This window comes from Muscardinus avellanarius (assembly GCF_963383645.1).
Source record: "Muscardinus avellanarius genome assembly, chromosome: 2".
NCBI classification, from domain to species: Eukaryota; Metazoa; Chordata; class Mammalia; order Rodentia; family Gliridae; genus Muscardinus; species Muscardinus avellanarius.
The window spans coordinates 127,979,858-128,001,995 of record NC_137787.1 but is presented as its reverse complement, the minus strand read 5'-3'; the positions used below and the strand labels follow the sequence as shown (position 1 = coordinate 128,001,995).

The 22,138-nt window shown below is 37.2% G+C and overlaps 1 protein-coding gene across 1 annotated transcript in view; it reads left to right on the top strand.

Annotated features, from left to right (window-relative positions):
* Window positions 1–665: 665 nt before the first annotated feature.
* The window catches only part of KATNAL1 (katanin catalytic subunit A1 like 1), a gene marked incomplete at both ends in the record, with an annotated part of 102,420 nt that continues 80,947 nt past the window's right edge, over window positions 666–22,138 (top strand). The window contains 2 exons of the mRNA XM_080689792.1: window positions 666–827; window positions 12,066–12,226. Coding sequence (XP_080545918.1) covers window positions 666–827; window positions 12,066–12,226 — 323 coding nt within the window. The remainder of the gene's footprint in view (window positions 828–12,065; window positions 12,227–22,138) is intronic.

Sequence of the window (22,138 nt, the reverse complement as noted above, 5' to 3'; positions counted from 1 at the left end):
CATCTTAAATAAAGATTAATGATGGTTATTTTGCATAGCCAAAAAGCTCTAGAAAATGAAAAGGTTGTAGGAGATTACAAGGTGAAGTGTAGAAAGGGGTTGTAGCTTAACTGAAAAGTTTTTGTTTAGATTTAAGTACTATGGAGCAATTAAATGTGTATAAAAATACATGAACAACTATAGGTTGTTCTTCAGATGTGTTCTGTAAGAATGACTTTTTACTCTTGGGGCCAGAAAGTCTTAGTGAAAACTAATTTCTGTGGTCTAACTAATATCCATGGAAACTATGACATATTCATATATTTGTATGATATTTATATTATTTCTTTGTTGTAAGGAATGAACTGAAGAAAGAAAAAGTCAGTTTTACTATTAATGCAGCTTGTGATAATTATAAAGGAGCGAGAAAAGCTAGTGTCTAATTACATACCTATAAATAAACCCATAGTTTAGAGCTACTATCTTTTCTTACATGATCTTGGTATTTCCAAAATTGGAAACTTTATTCAGTATTATATTTCAGGTAACCTCAAAGAATGAAAGATTATTATTTTGACTTTCAAAATAATTCTAAGCAGATATTTTAAAGAATGATAAAGATGTTTTAAAGTCAGTCCTAAGATCTATTTAAAAGGCATTATATTTTATGTGTAGGTCTCTGAAAGATGAACTTGGCTGAGATCTGTGACAATGCAAAGAAAGGAAGAGAATATGCACTGCTTGGAAATTATGACTCATCAATGGTATACTACCAGGGGGTAATTCAACAGATTCAGAGACATTGTCAGTCAGTTAGAGACCCAGCTATCAAAGGCAAATGGCATCAGGTAAGATCACATTCTGGTATCCCATAAATGAGGAATGAGGGTATAGTAGTCATAATATGTAGGATATTTGAGTTAGAAAATCAATTTGAAATTTTACAAATAGTTATTAATTGTCTGAATAGTAAAATGTATTTCAAATATACTGTGCACTCTTCTGATGTCTTACCTAGTTATAAGATTTTATTTGTTTTTGATCATGTATTCCATCAGACATATTTTTAAGATTACATTAACACTAATTGAATCTATTTTCAAAGTTTTTCAGTTTTGATGATCAGTTACCTAATTGTGTCTGACTACAAAATTTTGGAATAAGAAATTTCTGCATGTCCTTTTCCCTTTCATTTTCACATGTAGTTTTGACCTATTTTGTAAAAATTTTCCTTGAAAAACCTCTTACAAATACAAATGAGCTGGTAATCTAATCAAAGCATTAATATATTTGCTGTCTTTTGACTATACAACTTGATTATATAATAGTATTTAATAAAAACTTGAATTATAATTTCTCCAATTATTGTTAAAACTTAAAATCCTTTTAAAATTAAAGTACAAAGTCAAACATTTCTTTGAAGTTTCTATTTTATGTGTTAATGCCTTTCAAGTATTTCTTCTGATTTTTCCACTAGTCAGAAATTAGTGTTTAACCAAGTTTTGGGGGTAAACTTAAGTGTTACCAAATTATGTCATATGAGAACACTAGGTTTTAACTCGGGCTGAAGTTTCTAGCTCTTCTATTCCTTGTCCTACTCACAAGGCAGAATGGTTTGCATATGTGTTAAATAGGGCTCATTTCTGTTCAGGTGTTTTTATTTTATTTCTTTCTACCTAGAGTTCTTCAGAACTGCAAATGAGTTCTGAAATTTTATTTCTTCAAATATAACATGTTATATAATTGCACAAGTTAGCTGTTGAATTTTGTCTAGATTTTTCTTCAGTTCTGTTAAAAGTAAAGATAAAGGAAAGCTCTATGTATTCTGCTTTTTTAGTAATATGTGTATTCTGATTAAGAAGTTAGAATTGTTTAAATGAATTTATAAATATATTTAATTTTTATCTGTTTTTGAAAATTAATGTGGGCTCAGTTTGAACCCTCAATAGTAGCCACACAGAAGGTGCTCAATAAATTAATATACTTAAGCCGGGCGTGGTGGTGCATGCTTGTTATCCCAGTACTTGGGAGGCTGAGACAGGAGGATGGCACAGGTTCGAAGCCAGCCTCAGCTACTTAGTGAGGCTCTCAGCAACTTAGTGAGACTCTGTTTCCAAATAAAGTATAAAATAGGTCTGGGAGTATAGCTGAGAGGTAGAAAAGCCTGGGTTCCACCCCCAGTAAAACACACACACACAAATTAAAATACTTAGGAATAAGTCTAACCAAAGAAGTAAAAGATTTCTACAGTGAAAATCATAGAACACTGAAGAAAGAAATTGAAGAAGACCTTAGAAGATGGAACGACCTCCCATGTTCTTGGATAGGCAGAATAGATACTATCAAAATGGGCATACTACCAAAAGTGATATACAGATTCAGTGCAAACCCTGTCAAAATACTATTGTTTTTCACAGAATTAGAAAAATGGCCCTAAAATTCCTGTAGAACAAAATACCCAGAATATACAAAGCAATTCTGAGCAATAAGAACCATGTTGGAGATATGATAGTACTTCAGATTATACTATAGAATGATAGCAACAAAGCATGGTATTAACATAAAAACAGACAAATAGCTGGGCGTGGTGGTGCATGCTTGTAATCCCTGCACTTGGGAGGCAGAGACAGGAGGATCACGCAGGTTTGAAGCCAGCTGCGCTGGCTTAAGAGACCCTGTTTCCAAATAAAAAAGTATAAAAATAGGTACTGGGAGTGTAGCCCGGAGGTTTCCAGGAACCCCAGTACCACCAACCAACCAACCAACCAACCAACAAACAAACAAACAAACAAAAAACAAAAACAAAAAACAGACTGGCGGAATAGAATAGAAGATACAAAGGCAAATTCTCATACTGATAGCCAGTTGATTTTGAAAAAGGTCTCAAAAATATGCTGGAGAAAAGACAGTCATTTTGACAAATGATGTTGGAACAAAAGAACTAGACCCCTCTCTCACCCTGCCCAAAAGTGAACTCAAGATGGATCAAAGACCTAGAATTTAGACCAGACACTTTGAAATGACTAGAAAAAAACATAGGCCAAACTCTCCAACTTATAGGGACTGGTAGATATGTCATAAGACTCCTAGAGCTTAGGAAATGAAACTAAGAATCAACCAATGGGATGGCATAAAATTAAAAAGCTTCTGTGTAGCAAAGGAAACCAGAGTTTGAAGAGAGAGCCCACAGAATAGAGAAAATCATGCTTACCTTACTCCTCTGATAGATGACTAATATTTAGAAATATATTAAGAACTCAAAAATCTTACCACAGAAAAGACGAAGACAAATAACTCAATTAAAAACATGGGTAATTGTACTGAATAGGACTTATCAAGAGAATACAAATGGCAAGTAGAATATGAAAATTATGTTTATGATCATTAGCACTCAGGGAAATGCAAATCAAAACAACACTGAAATTCCATCTAACTTTAGAATAGCATTCATCAAGAAAACAAATAAGGACTTCCAGGAAGATGGTGACCGAGAAAAGCAGCATTTACGAGTCCTGCTAACACTTGATCTCTATTGCCACAAAACCATCGCTTCTCATAGCCAGAAAACACAATCAGCAGAGAAATAAGAACTTTAACTAAAAGGGACAAAGAAAAAGAAGACAAGAAGAACAACCAGAGACCAAAAAAGACACCAGCCCAAGTTGTGGTGGCGGATGCCACACTGGTGCCATTTTGCCTCACAGCATCAAGCTGCAGAGCGGAAAGGTAAATAAGGAGCTGAAGTGAGCAGCTGCAGATCATTCGGGTGTAATTCAGCAGTTCTTTCAGTGCAAAGAATGTCTAAAACTCCCAGTGGCCAAGCTCATCATGCCCTCCAGGGACTTAGAAGGGAGCTCAAAACCAGAAAAGCAATATGCCAGCCTCATGGCTGAGGGTGTAGTAGCGGCACCATATTGCCAGCAGCTGCGGAGAGTTCACCACGCCCGTGACAGCTCCAGATCAGCGTGCACAACAACCGTAAGTGAAATTGCGGCCCCTAAAGGAGAAATCCCAGCACTGCACACCCAGGGACTTGTGCAGCTTTGATAATCTCTCTGGGTCTGAGATTTTGCAGTCCAACCCAGTGAAGGAGTAGTGGTGGCAGAGATACCACACATTCATCGCACCTCCCTGTGGGAAACCACCCAGCCCGGCACCCCTACTATCTCGGGCAGCCTCGATTAACTCCTTGGGTCTGAGACATTGCGATACAAACCAGTAAAGTAGTGGTGGTTGGTATTACCATAAACTCGAGATCCAGAATATCCTCAGTGAAGTCGTGGTGACCCAGGGAAGAACCCAGAGAAGGCACAAACTTCTGAAATCATGGGAAAGAGGAACAACAATGGAGCAATGAACGCCCACAAGCCCACAATATCAGAACCTGATAACACAGAAATTCAGAGATTTCAGAAGATCAAATCAGGAATATAACTAGAAATAATATAGGACCTTCGAAAAGAATTTAGAGAGAGTCTGAAAGAAATAAAGGATGTAATCATTGAAGTAAAGGCATCAATTCAACCTATAAACAATCGGTTAGACCACATGGAGAATAGAATCTTGCTCTTAAAAGATGATTACTTCAAAAACGAACACATAATTTATAACTTAGAAAAAAAATCTGACAGCAAGAATTTGACATTGAAGAAATATGGGCTCATGTTAGCAAAGCTAACCTAAGAATAATTGGAATAGAGGAGAGAAAAGGTGAAACCAAAGGGATCAGTAATCTTTTCAAAGAAGTAATAGCAGAAAATTTTCCAAACATAGAGCAAGAGGTTGATACACAGGTCCAGGAAACTTATACAACTCCCTTTAGACAGGATCAGAGAAGAGGTTCACCACGCCACATAATTGTCAAAATGACCAATGTGGAAGCCAAGGAGAGAATCTTAAAGGGGATAAAAACAAAAGGCCAAGTGACATTCAAGGCAAACCAATCAGAATCACTCCAGACTTCCCAAACCAAGTCATGAAAGCCAGAAGGGCTTGGAATAACATATTCCAAACTCTGAATAAAAACAATTTCCAGCCAAAAATTTCCTACCCAGCAAAACTATCTATCAAATTAGATGTGGAAATAAGAAGCTTCCATGACAAACAGAAACTGAAGGAATTTAGTCTTCAAAACCAGTGCTAGAGAAAATACTCAAAGAGATTAACTACAAAGAAGAAATAGATAATACACACCAGAACCAGAGAAACAAGATTTTCCATCAAGCAGAAAACTAAGCAAATAAGAATAAAAAGTATTTCAAACATAAATAAAATCTTAACATGTTAGGAATTAAATATTATCTCTCAATAATCACACTGAATGTAAATGGTCTCAATTCCTCAATAAAAAGACATAAACTGGCAAATTGATTAAAAACCAGAATTCATCCATCTGCTGCTTACAAGAAACACACCTTACAAGTAAAGATAGTAACAAACTCAAGGTAAAGGGCTGGAGCAAGGTAATCCTTGCTAACGGAACTCGAAGTAAAACAGGAGTAGCAACTATGATATCAAACAAGCTAGACTTCAAACCCAAACTTATTAGAAGAAACAAAGAAGGTCATTATTTTACTGCTCAAAAGAATAATCTAGCAAGAGGAAATAACAATAATCAACATCTATGCCCCAAACATAGGTTTAGCTACTTTCATAAAACAAACTCTTTGTCACATGAAGTCACACATAAAACCCAAAACAATAATACTGGGAGACTTCAACATACCTCTCACAACATTAGACCAATCTTCCAGACAAAAGGTCAGTAAAGATGCCTCAGAACTAAAGAACACCATTAATGAAATGGACCTTTTGGACACATACAGAATATTTCACCCAACTACAGTGGAGTTTACATTTTTCTCAGCTGCTCATGGAACTTTCTCCAAAATAGATCACATCCTGGGCCAGAAAAAGAGCACTAGCAAATTCAAAAAATGTTACATACTTCCCTCTGTCGTTTCCGACTATAATAGAATGAAACTAGAAATCAACTATAAGAAGACCCAGAGAAACATAAACATGTGGAGACTGAACACCGCACTTCTGAACGAAGAATGGGTCATAGAAGATGAAAGAGATAAATAACATCAAGAAATTTCAGCCTGGTGTGGTGGCGCACGCTTGTAATCTCCGCACTTGGGAGGCGGAGACAGGAGGATCGCAGGTTCGAAGCCAGCCATGCTGGCTTACGAGACCTTGTTTCTAAATAAAAAAGTATAAAAAATAGGTCTGGGAGTGTAACCCGAGGCAGAAGGGTTTCCAGGAACCCCAGTACCACCAAAAAAAAAAAAAAAAAAAAAAAAAAAAAAAAAAAAAAAATCAAAAAAAGAAGTCGAAGAAGATCTTAGAAATATAAAGATCTTCCATGTTCATGGATAGGCAGAATAAATACCATTAAAATGGCCATCCTTCCAAAAGTGATCTACAGATTCAACACAATGTCCATTAAACTACCAAGATCATTCCTCACAGACATAGAAAATTCAGTCCTTAAATTCATTTGGAGTAGTAAGTAGCTCAGATTAGCCAACATAATTCTTAGCAACAAAAACCATGCAGGAAGAATCACAATACCTGACTTTAAACTATACTACAAAGCCATTGTAATAAAAACAGCATGGTACTGGCACAAAAACATATACATAGACCAATGGGACAGAATAGAAGACCCAGAAACAAGCTCACACACTTTCAGCCAATTGATTTTTGACAAAGGGGCCAAAAATATACACTGGACCAAAGATAGCCTGTTCAACAAATGGTGTTGACAAAACTGGTTAACTATATGCAGAAAATTGGAAATTAATCCCACTTTGAATTGACAAGAGTCAATTCAAGATGGATCAAAGACTTGGAAATTAAATCAGAGACCTTGAAGCACAGATAAATACTTTCTCAACAAGACCCCAAAGGCACAACAAACTAAAAGGCGAATCAATACGGGGGATTGCATGGAACTGAAGAGCTTCTGTTCAGCCAAGGAAACTGTCAAGAACCTCAATTGAGAGCCAACAGAATGGGAAAAGTTTTTTGCCACCTATACCTCTGATAGAGGACTAGTATCTAGAATATACAGAGAATTCAAGAAACTCAACACTAAAACAAATAATCCAATAAAAAAAAAATGGGCCAGCGAACTAAATCTAGAGTTCACGAAAGAAGAAATTCACGAAAGAAGAAATTCAAATGGCCAATAAATGCATGAAAAAATGCTCAACATCATTGGCAGTCAGAGAGATGCAAATCAAAACTACTCTGATATTTCACCTAACTCCAACTAGAATGGCAATCATTCAAAACACAAACAACAACAAATGCTATCGAGTATGTGGAGAAGTGGGAACTCTAAAATATTGTTGGTGGGATTGCAAATTAATGCATCCACTTTAGAAAACAATATGGAAGCCAGGCGTGGTGGCGCATGCTTGTAATCCCCGCGCTTGGGAGGCTGAGACAGGAGGATCGCTCAGGTTTGAAGCCAGCCTCAGCTACTTAGTGAGGCTCTCAGCAACTTAGTGAGACTGTGTTTCCAAAATACAATATAAATGGGTCTGGGAGTGTAGCCCGGAGGTAGAAAGCCTCTGGGTTCCATCCCCAGTACCACCAAAAAATAAATTAAAAAAAAAAAAAAACAATATGGAGAATCCTCAGAAGAATGGGAACAAATCTACCATTTGATCCAGCAATACCACTTCTGGGTATCTATCCAAAAGTAAACCAAACTACCAAACTGATGCATTTGCATCTATGTTCATAGCTGCACAATTCACCATAAACAAACTATGGAACCAGCCAAGATGTCCATCAACAGACGAATGGATTACAAAACTGTGGGATATGTACACAATGGAATTTTACTCAGCCATTGAAAAAAAGTCAGTTACATAATTTTCATGGGAATGGATGGATCTGGAGGACATTGTGCTAAGTGAGATTAGTCAGTCACAAAAAGTTAGAAATCGGATGGTTTCCCTAATATGTGAAAGCTAAGGAGAAATGAGTCATAGGAGTAATTCTAGATGAAAAATGAAATCCTATAGAGGAGCAAACAAGACAACCTAAATGAGGAGATGGGAGGGGGGAAGAAGGAAATTCTCTAAAACACACAATGTACTTAATTTAAACATATCGAAGTCAACCACTAAGCCAAGCATGGGAAGGAGACATTGTGAGGGAATGGGGTGGGAAATTGGGAAAGATAAATAAATAAAATAAATAAAAACAAAAATGAAAAATGAAAGAAAAGAAAACAAATAATAGTAAATGCTGAGGTGGGCAGGGTGGTTATCCCTGTAATCCCAGTACATGGGAGGCTGAGACCAGGAGGATTGCTAGTTCGAGGCCAACCTCAGCAACTTAGACCCTTAGCAACCTAGTGAAACCTGTTTCAAAATAAAAATAAATAAATGGACTGAAAATGTAATTTGGAGGTAGAATCCCCCCCCCCCCGCCCCCAGGTTCAATCTCCAGTACTACACACACAAAACAAACAAAACAGGAGAAAGACGAGTAGAATAGTGAAAGAGGTTTGGGGAAAGAGCAGTGGGGAAGAGGAAAAGGATATTGAGGAAGAAAACAGTTCAAGTGATATCATGCCTATATATAAACGTATTATCACCAGTCTCCCTAACAAGTATGAGGAAGGAGGACGGGGAAGATATAGTGGGAATTCAGTGATGATACATGCATGTTTGCATCACTTTGAATCTCACTATGATATAATTATAGCCATATAATCTTTTTAAAATCTAGGGAAAATCATGATTTGAATTCAAAATAAACTTTAGGACTTCAAAGTACTTAAGGACAAAAGAATCAGATTTTAGGTGAAGAGTTTAAATAAAAATTGGGTGTATTTCAAAGAATTACAGTGCTCTTTAGGCTTTGAAACACTCATAGAAGGCATATAATAGTGATATGGGTAAATGGAAATGCTGATGAAAATGTTGGCAGGCAGTTTTTGGACTCTACAAATATATTAAAAGTATTTAGCATAGCATAGATTTCTGGGATTAGTAACTAGAGACTGACTTAGTTGCGTAAACTGTATTAATAATCATCTCAGACTTCCGGGAAGATGGCGACCGAGAAAAGCGGGGTTTAAGAGCCCCGCTAACAACAAACCTCCATTACTACAAAATCAGCGCCTTTCATAGCCAGAAAACACCATCACCAGTGAAACAAAAAATCACCAGGCTCCAGAGAGAAAGCGGACTGAGAACAGAGCTACAGAGGAGATAACCGGCCTTGCACCCGAGGACGCGGCAGACGCGGCGGCAGCAGCGCCATACTGCCGGCGAATTCACAGGACGGCTACAGCAAGCCGAGGTGAGCCACTGCGGAACAGCCAGGCGGGATTTCTCCGCGCAGAGAGCATCTAAAGTTCCCAGTGGCCGAGCTCAGCACACACTGCAGGGATTCAGAGTGGAAACCAAAACCAAGAAGAAAAACACCAGCCCCACAGCCGAGGGCGTAGCAGCGGCGCCATATTGTCACCGGCGGCAGCAGCAGAGAATTCAACGAGTTCAGTACAGCTACATCTGCGTACTCAAGAACAGTGAGTCAAATTGCGGGCCACAGAGGAGAAATCCCAGTACTGTACTCCCTGGGACTTGACCCAGTGGGGGAGGGGCGGTGGCAGAGATATCACACCATAGGAGAACGTGCAACCTGGCACCCCCCACAGTCTAAAGCAGCCTCTATCGACTCTCTGGGTCGGAGACTCTGTGATACAACCCAGTAAAGGTGTAGTGGGGTCTGAGATACTACTGACTCGAGATCCAGAGCACCTTAAGTGAAGTCATAGTGACCCAAGGGAAGAACCCAGAGAAGGCACAAACATCCGAAATCATGGGAAAGAGGAATAATACTGGAGGAATAAATGCCCACAACCCCACAACATCAGAACCCGATAAAACTGAAAATCAGAGATTTCTAGAAGATCAAATCAGGAAAATAACTGTAGAAATAATAGAGGTGCTTCGAAAAGAACTCAGAGAGAGCCAAAAAGAGATAAAGGATGCAATTAATGAAGTAAAGGCCTCAATTCAAAGCACAAACAACCGATTAGACCACATGGAGAACAGAATCTCGCTCTTAGAAGATGAGCAATCCAAAAATGAACGCATAGTTTCTAATCTAGAAAAAAATATCCGACAGCAGGAATCTGATATTGAAGAAATATGGGCCCATTTTAAGAGAGCTAACCTAAGAATAATTGGATAGAGGAGGGAAAACAAAGTGAAACCAAAGGGATCAACAATCTCTTCAAGGAAGTAATAGCAGAAAATTTTCCAAACATAGAGCAAGAGGTTGATACACAGGTCCAGGAAACTTATAGAACTCCCTTTAGAGAGGATCGGAGAAGAGAATCCCCACGCCACATAATTGTCAAAATGACCAATGTGGAAGCCAAGCAGAGAATCTTAAAGGCAACAAAAGCAAAGGGCCAAGTGACATTCAGAGACAAACCAATTAGAATCACTCCAGACTTCCCAAACCAAGTTATGAGAGCCAGAAGGGCTTGGAGTAACATATTCCAAACTCTGAAAGAAAACAACTTCCAGCCAAAAATTTCCTACCCAGCAAAACTTTCTATCAAATTAGAAGGAGAAATAAGAAGCTTCCATGACAAACAGAAACTGAAGGAATTTATGTCTTCAAAACCAGCACTAGAGAAAATACTCAAAGAGATTAACTACAAAGAAGAAATAGGTAACACACTCCAGAACTAGAGAAACAAGATTTTCCATCCAACAGACAACTAAGATTGGTTATCTGTGGAGATTCATTATTTATGTTAGTCTTTTACCTATCTCTAAAGGGTATTGTTTGCCTTTATTGTTGTTAATTTTTAGGATTCCTAGTTGGAATATTAATACACCTTCAGATATAGCATTTGGAAATATTTTATCCCATTCTATTAGTAACTGTTAACTCTGTGTACATTGTCTTTGGATATACAATTTTTTTTTAGGGAGTTTGTATACTCCTCTGTTGCCTGTGCCTTTGAAATCATAACCAAGAAATCACTGCCAATTTCAATGTTGTGAGGTTTTATGACCCAGATTTTCTCCTAAAAGTTTATAGTCTTAAGATTTATATTTAGGTCTGTTATCTATTTTGAGTTAATATTTGTATATGGGATTAGGTAAGGGTCCAATTTTATTCTTTTCCATGTAATTATTATTTTTTAACAATATTTAGTTAAAAGATTAATATTTCCACCACCAAATGTTCGTGGAAACCTTGTCAAAAATAACTTGACAATATAGGGAAGAATTTAGCTCTAGGCTTTTATTTAACTTCCATGGTTTATATATCTGCCTTTAGAATAGTACTACACTGTTTCAATTATTGTAGCTTTATATGGTTTGAAATCAGAAAATATATATCTCCTAGCTTTGTTCTTTTTCAAGATCGTTTTGGGTACCTAGAGTCCATATTCCATATTAGGATAGATTTTTTTCTGAAAAATAAATATATAAATATATGATAGTTTCACCTAAAAAAAACAGAAAAAAATATTCTCTGGTAAGAAAGAAAGCAAAAAGAAATATTGAAATGTTATCTTTAAGTCATCAAAAGCTTGGTATCAGACAAATGAAACTGTTATGTGAGATTATCATTTTTAATTTTAGATAAATTGCCATAATACTAGATGTCAACTACTAAGCCAAGCATGGGAGGGAGGGATAGGGAGAGAATGGGGTGGGGATTGGGTGGGGGCTGACTGGGAAAAGTGTGCATGTATGTCTACAAAAGTATGTATCCTACTATGATGTATGAATACAGTGCACCAATAAAAATAAATAAATTTAAAAAAATAATCATCTCAGTCTTTGGTAAAAATAGTGTTCCATTAGGAAAGATATATAGCTATTTCTCATGAAAAGTCTTTTATAAGCCAGTGTCTGCCCTTTTCTGTATGATACTCTGAATAGTTTTTCGTAGCTTTAAATATATTTGAATGACTCATTTTTGCATATTTTGAATGACATTAACATTTGCCTTTTGTATCAATTTATTATTTACAGTTCATATAAACTTTAAATGGTTTCTACCATAAAGGCTCTTTCTTAAAGGTTCGGCAGGAATTATTGGAAGAATATGAACAGGTTAAAAGCATTGTCAGCACTTTGGAAAGTTTTAAGATGGAAAAGCCCCCAGATTTCCCTGTGTCCTGTCAAGAGGAACCATTTAGAGATCCTGCTGTCTGGCCTCCACCTGTTCCCGCAGAACACAGGTAACTGGGACTTTCTTTTCTCCTAAGGGATTTCTAGGTAATTGGTATTCAGAGTAAAGCTTTATTTGAACAAAGTATGAGAAAGCTTTCTGTAGGGGCATACACATTTAATATCTGCTTATAGTTTTCATATATTTTACATGGTTTGTATTTGATGAAGAGCATAAGTAAATCACTGTCGTATATCTTGCTTTTGGAGTGCTTTACTACTGTAATAGTAATAGATGTCTTACAGTTTAGCAGTTAAAAGAGGTTTTATAGCTAGGCACGGTGGCACATGCCTGTATTCTCAGTACTGGGGAGGCCAACACAGGAGAATTGCAGGCTTGAGGCCAGCATGAGGTAATTTATTGAGACCCTCTTTTAAAAGGAAAAAGAAAAGCTAGACGTGGTAGCACATGCGTTTAATCCCAGGAATTGGGAGGCTGAGACTGGAGGATCACAGGTTCATGGCCAGCCTCAGCTACTCAGTGAGGCCCTCTGCAACTTAGTGAGACCTTGTTTCAAAAAAAAAAAAAAAAAAAAAGATGGAGGTGTAGCTCCCTGGTTTCAGCCCCCACCACTTCCCCCTCAAAAGAGAGATCTTTTAGGTTTCATAATATTAGCATCAAAACTTGTATATCTTGCGCGCGTGCGTGCGTGCGTGCGTGTGTGTGTGTGTGTGTGTGTGTGTGTGTGTGCTTAGACTGCTTCAAATGCAATGGTGGAACCGGGTGTGGTGGTGCACGATTGTAATTCCAGTATTTGGGAGGCTGAAACAGGATCTCTTTTCGTGGATAGCCTCAGCTACTTAGTGATGCCCTTTGCAACTCAGTAAGACCCTGTTTCAAAATAAAGAATAAAAAATAGGGCTGGAGGTGGAGCTCGGAGGTAGAATGCCCCTGGGTTCCATTCCCAGTACTGGAAAAAAAAAAAAAAGCAATGGTGGAGAAATTGAATTCATCTGATTCATCTGGTTGGGCACATAGCCAATTTCCAGAGCCTTGGTGTACAAAGAACTTTACTGATAATGTTTAAGTGGCTTATCCTTATCAAATTTCTTAGTGTTGGATATAAGGTTTACCTCCTACCAGTTTTCTCTGGAAATCAGCCTATACGACATTTACACTTAACTGCTCTCTTGTTCTTTCTTGTTTTATCTGGCTTGGCGTGTTCTTTCTTCAAGGAATATCCATGGTCACTGCCCGTATCTAACTAAGCAACTTTTTTTTTTTTTTTTTTTTGTGGTACTGGGGTTCCTGGAAACCCTTCTACCTCTGGGCTACATTCCGAGATCTATTTTTATATTTTTATTTGGAAACGGGGTCTCTTAAGCCAGTGCAGCTGGCTTTGAACCTGCACAATCCTCCTGTCTCTGCCTCCCAAGCTCAGGGATTACAAGTGTGCGCCACCACGCCCGGTTTTAACTAAGCAACTTTTATTTATTTTTGAAGTGTGCTCAACTGACTGTCCCCTCTGCAGCCTTTTTCAGTTTGCCCAAGCAGACTTTTGGTCTAAGTAGTTATGTTGTATTTGTCTTTTTATAAGAGAGCTTTAGGAGCGCTGTTACAGGGGCAAACCTCATCGTTTTATTTACTTAAAAACAAAGTAAGAAATTTCCGTTGCTAACAAAGGGTTTGACACATAGTAGGAATTCAGCCTACACCGAATGGATAACTTCCTCAATTTTATTTTGAAGATTTAAAGAAGTTTATTAGAAAGATAGACATACAGAAAATAGAAATATAGCTCCATACCAGACTGGCATGGAGGGGTGACTCGAAATGAATACACCCTAACTCCCTCAATTTTATAGGTGAGAAATCTGAGCCTGAAATACCCTGATTTTTAAATTAGACTAGACTGGGATCCAAGCTTACTACATATATATATATATATATATATTTTTTTTTTTTTTTCAGTACTGTGCATGGAACCCAGGGGCATTCTACCTCTGAGCTACACCCCCAGCCCTATTTTTTATTCTTTATTTTGAAACAGTCTCACTGAGCTGCAAAGGGCCTAAATAAACTGAGGCTGTCCGCAAACTGCTATCCTTCTGTCTCAGCCTCTCAAATGCTGGGATTACAAGTGTGTGTCACCACGCCCGGCTTACTATATCATTTTGTCTGCTCTGTTGTGCAGTGGGATTGTGGCCAGAGTGTTGCACCACAGAAAATAAGTTTTCTTTTGGTCAGTAGCTCTGATTGATCATTTGTTTAACGGATCTCTTGAAGTTTTCAAAAAACATTTAGAGGACTGTGAAAAGTAGTTAATTTTTCAGGAATTTTCCATTGATTTACAGATTATTTTATGATTTCCATGGTAAAAACACTAGATGAGGCTTATTTATTTATTTATTTTAAGAACAGTGTGGTTTCTTTTTCCCGCAGCATAACCACCTTCAGGTGTTTTGGATTAAGGTAACCCAGGACCCTCAGAAGGCACTGTCTCAAGAGTCATAGGATTGTTAAATACTGAAAAATACTGAAAAACAAATAATGCCATTGTGATCTATTAGAATTTGAAATTTTTTTCTCTGTATAACACCCTATTTTTCTAAAAGTTATTCTGACATACTTCTAGTTTAAAGCTAAAACCTGATAATAAGTTTAAATTTAAGATGCATGTTCTTAATTGCTAGAGTACCATGATTCATTTCATCACCTGGAAATGTTATCTCATAAGAGAAGAACTAGCCCATTTACTTCTTTTTCACTGTCCTTCCTTTCCTGCTTACAGTAGGTCTGATTCACTTTTGTACTTTGTTTTTTAGTCCTTTTTCATGATGAAAATGAAAGCTACTGGAACAAAATGTGTTTTTCCAAACCAAGTTGTAAAAAGTTTCCCTTTTATATAAGGTGTGTGTGTGTGTCCTCTGTGGATCAGAAACCTTTCATGAAAGCAAATATAGGACAGTATGTTACCTTGAACTATGTTTAATACCTTGAGCAATATAATATGGTGTCAGTAATTTCAGACTTCATGAATAAATCTTTATATAAGCAAAATAACATGTCTGTCACTATAGTGATATATATGTATGGAGGTTTGATTGTATAATTTTCTCTTTTTATAAACTGTTTCTTCTTCAGGTCGTATATAGCACATGTAATAAAATTTCCACTTAGGGAGAATAAAAAGTAGGTATAGAAGGAAAAGACATTTGACTTGAGTCCATGTGATCTGAGTTTGAATTCTGCTTCTATCACCTACTGGTTTTATGACCTTAACTTCTTTAAACTTTAATTTCATTGTTGTCAAAGTAGGGATCTTGACTTTATGGAATTAAATATGAGAATTTAATGTCTAAGACAGTAACTAGCATGTAATAACCAATTAAAATTAATGGTTAACGGTGAAATAAAGTATTATAATGTTCTATCAGATAAATAATGAGAGAAGAACAGAGAATTAAGAGATGACTGCCTCATTCACAAAATTCCTCAAATTTTATTTTCTTCCTGCAAATTCTATATAAATCCTTAGTTTTCTGAAATATTTTTAATGATTGGCAGAAAGAATGTGGCTTTTTAAATGTCAAAGTCTCATGAAATTGATCGTTTTCATGGAAAGGATATTAGATAATAATTACTGTTCACTTTATATGTATATATACAAACCATATATATAAATATGTACATACAAAAAGATATATATATAATACAAACAAAAATATATGCATACAAAATATATATATATACAAACAAAAATTTATATTTATATACATACAAAAATATATATATATTTTGTATTTCAGATTGAACACACAGAGGTATTCTATCACCTAACTACATTCCCAGCCCTTTTTAATTTTGTTTTAATTTTAATTTTAATTTTAATTTATTTATTTTTTTTTAGGGTCTGGGAATAGAACTCAGAGGCATTCAACCTCCAAGCTACAACCCCTGCCCTATTTTGTATTATTTTGAAACCGGGTTTCACTGAGTTGCAGAGGGCCTCACTAAGTAGCTGAGGCTGTCCGCGAACTGCCATCCTCCGGTCTCAGCCTCCTGAATGCTGGGATTACAAGCGTGCGCCACCATGCCCAGCTAATTTTGTTTTAATTTTACTAAGCATTTCACTAAATTGTTGAGGCTGTCCTCGAACCTGTGATCCCATCTTAGCTTCCCAAGTAGGATTATGCGCCACTATGTCTGGCTTGATAGACATTTTTATATCCTAATATTATCTACCTGTTAAATGCTTACTAGTGGCAATGGGAGAATAAAGGCACTTATACTGCTTAATGAAATAAATATCGGCATTGTAACTGTAATTTAAAAATTCCTGTGGGAATACTGCCCTGAAATTACAATTTAAGTCAGTAGGAAAATATAATTTAGTTTACCTTTTTTTTTTTTTTTTTATACAAAGCATCTCAGGGATGCAGCTCATGTGTTTGGCTCTGGCCACTAGTTCTATAGCCCTGTTTGTGGTTCTACCCTTTTTACTTCATGGACTTCTAACAAGATTTCTTTTTCATTCTTTTTGCTACATTAGAGGTAATCTGCATTCCATGGTGTTTTAGAGGTAGTATTGTTTAAGGTTATATATTCTATGTCATGGGTCGCTGAGTTCAATTAGGATCACATTTAAATCAATACTCACTGCTTTAGATAAAACAATCTTTTAAAATATATTCGTTGCCTTAAATGTGAGGAGTGGAGCTATAAAAGTATAGAACTTATTAAGTTTATAGAACTTATTTACCTTGTATAACTGAAACTTTGTCCCCCTTGACCAGTAGCACCCTATACTACGGTCTGGATGTGTCCCCAAAGCTCATGTATTAGAAACTTAATCCCCAGTGCAACAATGTTGAGAAATGGGACCTTTAAGAGGTGATTGCCTTAGGTCCTGAGGGCTGAGCCCTAGTGAATAGATTAATGTTGCTATTGTGGGGGTGGGTTTGTTATAAAAGCAAGTTGGGCATGGTGGTTCAGGCCTGTAATCTGAGTACTTGGAAGGCAGATACAGGAGGATCGAAGATTTATGGTCAGCCTCTACAATGAAGTGAGACTCTGTTTCAAAAAAAATAAAAATAAAAAATAATAAGGCTGAGGGTGTAGCTTGGAGGTAGAATGCCCCTGGGTTTAATCATCAGTACCACAGTAATTCTGTGAATGCATGCATGCATGAATGAATGCAGGCTGATCCTTCTTGCTCTCTTATGTGCAATTTGGGGACCTCAGCCTTCAGCTTTCCAGCTTCCAGAATTATAAGAAGTAAATCTCTTTCCTTGATTATCCAGTCTCAGGAATTCTGTTGTTGTATCACAAAATGTGCCAAGATACTTCCTTTCTGTTTCCCTTCAGCTCTTGGTAACCATCATTCTATTCTCTCCTCTGTGAGTTTGATAACTCTAGATTGCACATGTGAGATTCTGCAGCTTGCTTATTTCACTTTGCATAAGATTGTCCGGGTTCATCTATATTTGTGCAAATGGCAGGATCTCTATTTTTTTTTTTAAGGCTGAGCAATATTCTGTTATCTGTATACATTTGTCTCTTGATGGATATTGAGATCTTTTTCATGTCTTGGCTATTATCAGTAATGCTAAAAGGAACATGGGAGTGTAGATATCTGTAACATACTGATTTCATTTCCTTTGGATGCTCAGGTGGGGGATTGCTGCATTATATGGTAGTTCTATTTTTAATTTTTTGAGGAACCTCAACAAATAGTGTTCTCCATAATGGCTATTCCAGTTTACATTCCCATGTGGTAGATTTTTAAAAATTATATCTTTTGGGAGAGGTAGGAGGAAGAATAGGGTATACACATCTGAAATTAATCATCTGGCTTGTTATATATGGGCAGACTTTAACAGACCTTGTAATGTTATTTTTTTTCAAGGCTCAGGGGAGATTTGATATAATGTGTTTCTATGTACAAATACATTGATTTTTTTTTTTTTTACTAAGTTGGTGCTGTTCTACAAAATTTTAAGAGGTTGTTTTTAGTGACTTGGTATTAAAGTTGTTGCCTTGTGTTCTACAAAATTTTAAGAGGTTGTTTTTAATGACTTGGTATTAAAGTTGTTGCCTTGTGTTTCTTGGGGTACTCAAATAGAATAAGTACCTGGTAGCATTTTAAACCTACTTTGCAGTGGAAAAGATCAGTTAAGGCCAAAGTTGAATACTGACAGAGAGTAAACTACTATATCATTCATATATACTATTTCACCCAACATCAGATTCAGTTACTTTTTGGGAGTTAGAGGGTTGGAGAGCATATTTTGGTGTCAGTTTTATTACTCTTTCAACCCCCCCCCCCCTAAAGTGTATATCCTGAGATTGTAAAATTGCGTCGAAGTCTTAGGAAGAAAAGCACTATATTATGTATTTTATAAGTATCACCATGTACTAAACTTATCTTTGGCTCTGAAGGCAGTATAACAGTAAACAAACAGCCCATATACCTTGGCCTTAAGAAAACACGAAGAGAAAATGAGCATCCTAGAATGTGTGGTGTATGTCAGCTACTGTGCCACATCCTGCCTGCATGTGGTGGGATGCAGAAACCAACTGTCGCTGCCTTTTAAAGCATTGAGTCTCGTAGATTGGTGTGAGAGCCAAGACTGAGGCATAATAGACTGGATTTGGTAGTAGTAAAAGCTTGTTTCCAAGAGGAGAGAGTAACCGGATGTTTGGGTGCTGGCAAGAGTGGTCTGGTAGAAAGGAGACAGTAGGTGGCGCACTGGGGAAAGGCACAGCTGCAGAGGCAGGTTCATGAGGAGACAGGCGGTGGTAGATCTAGGTGCACAGGGAGGGCAGCGTCTGCACAGGAGTGGGCGTTGTCTAAGGTGCAGGTGTGGAGAGGAGGGCAGATATGGGGGTGACAGCTTGTATGAGGTCTTCTGTGATCATTTCACTGAATAAAAAAGCAAGCAAGACTGTTAGAGGGTGAGGATAGAGGGAACAAGTGTTTTTTAGGGTCTGAATTCTGATTTAAAGTATCCCGAGGGTAATTTTCTAAAATTTATTATTTTATGTAAGTTATTCTTTAAGAATCATTTGTCTTATTTTATAGAACTCAGTAGTCACCAATAACTTAGTGTGATACTCAGCAACCTTGCAAGACTGTTTCAAAACAAAAAATGAGAAAGAGGCTGAGGGGGGTGGGTATAGCTTAGAGGTAGAATGCCTCTGGGTTCAATCCCTGTACCACAAAACAAAACAACCACACCATTAAGCAAAAACAAACAACCAAAAATAAAATAAACAAAAACCTCAGTAGTCACTCTTTTGAAACTTATGTTTTGGAATTCTAGGAATTAATTACAGTAAGTGCCTTGAAAACTCTGCATTTAGCCGGGTGTGGTGGCGCACGCTTGTAATCCCCGCACTTGGGAGGCGGAGACAGGAGGATCGCGCTGGTTCGGAGCCAGCTTCGCTGGCTTAAGAGATCCTGTTTCCAAATAAAAATATAAAATAGGTCTGGGAATATAGCCTGGAGGGAGAAAGGCTTCCAGGAACCCCAGTACCACCAAAAACAAAACAAAAACAAAACACACACACAAAAAAACTATGCATTTTGATTTTTTTATGTTACAGAAAAGGCAACTGAAAGATAGAAATTGTAATAAATAGAGATAAACTGAGGAGTGGGAAAAAGATAGCGGTAAGTCAGAATGAACACATACATGTCACTTGTATATTGTGATTGAAAAGAATTGTTGTCTTGCTGCAGTTTGTCACTGTCATTTTCCCATTTGGTTCTTCAGCAAACTACTCTTTGCTGCAGAGTGCATAGTTATTCCCTTCTACTACTATCTTTTCTTTATTAATTAGAAAAGAAATTCTGCATCTTCAGTCATTGTAGCATTGGAACTGAATTCTTTTTTTCTTAACTTTTTATTGGTGCATTGTAGTCATACATCTTAATAGGGTACAACATGGTGGAGACATACATGCACACATCACCCAATTAGCCCTTATCCATTCTCACCCCATTCCCTCCTCCTCCCTCCTTCTCATGTTTGGCTTAGTGATTGACATCGATGTGTTGGTTAATGCATATCATGTCCATTAGAATTTCCCTCTTCCTGCTTCCCATCCCCTCAGTAGGTCACCTTATGTGCTTATTTATAGTATCTCCTTCTTCTAAAGTTCCTTCTGTGACCCATTTTCTCCCTAGCTGGAGAGCATCCAATTTCTTAATTTTTGTGACTGACTAATCTCACTTAGCATAATGTCCTCCAGTTCCATTTTCCTGTAATGATGTAATTGTGTTTTTCTTTATGGCTGAGTAGAATTCCATTGTGTACATATCCCATAGTTTTGTAATCCATTCGTCTGTTGATGAACATCTTGGCTGGTTCCATAGTTTGGCTATGGTGAATTGTGTGGCTATGAACGTAGATAGGCATGCATTAGTTTTGTAATAACTTCCCAGTTTAATAATGGAATGCCTTTTCCTAAGACTTGTTTTTACCTTTGTACCACTTAGTATTTACCGTCCCTTTGGAACTCTCTTCTGCCTCATCTGCTTTCTGTGGCATCACAGTATTCTGCTTTTTTTCCTCTTGTTTCTTTTCTAACATTGGCTCTCTTCTCTTAACCTTCAGCCCTCTTCTATTTCTGTGTTCACTCAGCCGGCACCCCTGACGTTTTTGTGCAGGCATCATGGCTGCAGAGGCATGTAGGAGGAAGGGCCTTGCCTTCAGTGGCTTGTGTTCTTGTAAGTTTCTTTCCTTTTCACAGAGCCTAATACTAAACAGCTACTAGCTAGGAGGGTTCGCTTTCTAGCTGCCATGTCCTGTCTGTGAAGATGAGCCATTCAGCCCCTTTCTTATTTCCTGCTCTGTAAATTGGGATCAATATGACAGTTATTTAATAAAAACTAAATGATTTAATGCAAGTAAAGTATAAAGAACAGGCTGGCACATAGCAAGTACTGAAGAAAGTCTTGCAGCTCTGATTGCACATTCCCACCCACCTGGCGCAGATGGCGCATGCCTCAGCTCCTTGTGGTTGGCGTCAGCATGTCCCCTCAAGTCCTGCCTTCACCGCCCTTTCACCTGTAAACACTCTATTCTGTAACTCGCTTTACTTCTTGATAACACTTACTGCTACACGATAGTATATTACATGTGCATTTATTGACTGTCATCCCTGGACTGTAAGGTCTGTAAAGTCAAGGCCTTTCATTTGCTTACTGCTGTCCCCAGTACAGAGAACAGTGTCTGGTAAGGTGCAGGCATCCAACAAATACTTGTTGAAAGAATGAGTAAATAAGTGCTAATTTAGACTTTCCCATGTGTTTACCAGTTGTTTGTTTTCTATTCCTTATACTTACTCTTTCTGAATTCAATTGCATCTTTGGTAAAACGTATATTTAGTAGTTTTATTGCAAAGGTTTTTTTGTGTGTGTGTGGTTCCAGGGATTGAACCCCAGGGGTGTTTTACCTCCAAGCTACACCCTTAACCCAATTTTTTATTCTTTATTTTAAAACAAGTTGCAGAGGGCCTCATTTAGTAGCTGCGGCTGGCCATGAACCTATGATCCTCCTGCCTCAGCCTCCCAAGTACTGGGATTACAAGCATGTGCCACCATGCCTGGCTTTAAAAAAGTTTTTTAGTGTTAAACTGCTTTATTTTTTAACAATTGTACTCTCCTGTCACTTAAATAATTGCTTAGATTACTAGGTTGGAAGTCATTTATTCTCTATGTTTTAAAGATGACATTAGTAATTGTATTATTTTGCTTTTTGGCATATATTATTAGTCTAATTGTTTTTAGACTGCTTATAAGCAGTTTTGTCATTGTTTCAATGATGTTATTTTGTGTCTTTAGCATAAATTTTACTATGGATTATGTTAAGTGTGAATCTATTTGTATTCATGCTACTTAAGACTTGTATTTATTTTGTTTAAAGATTTAATTATTTATTTATTGTGGTACTGGGAGTAGCACCCAGGGACTTTC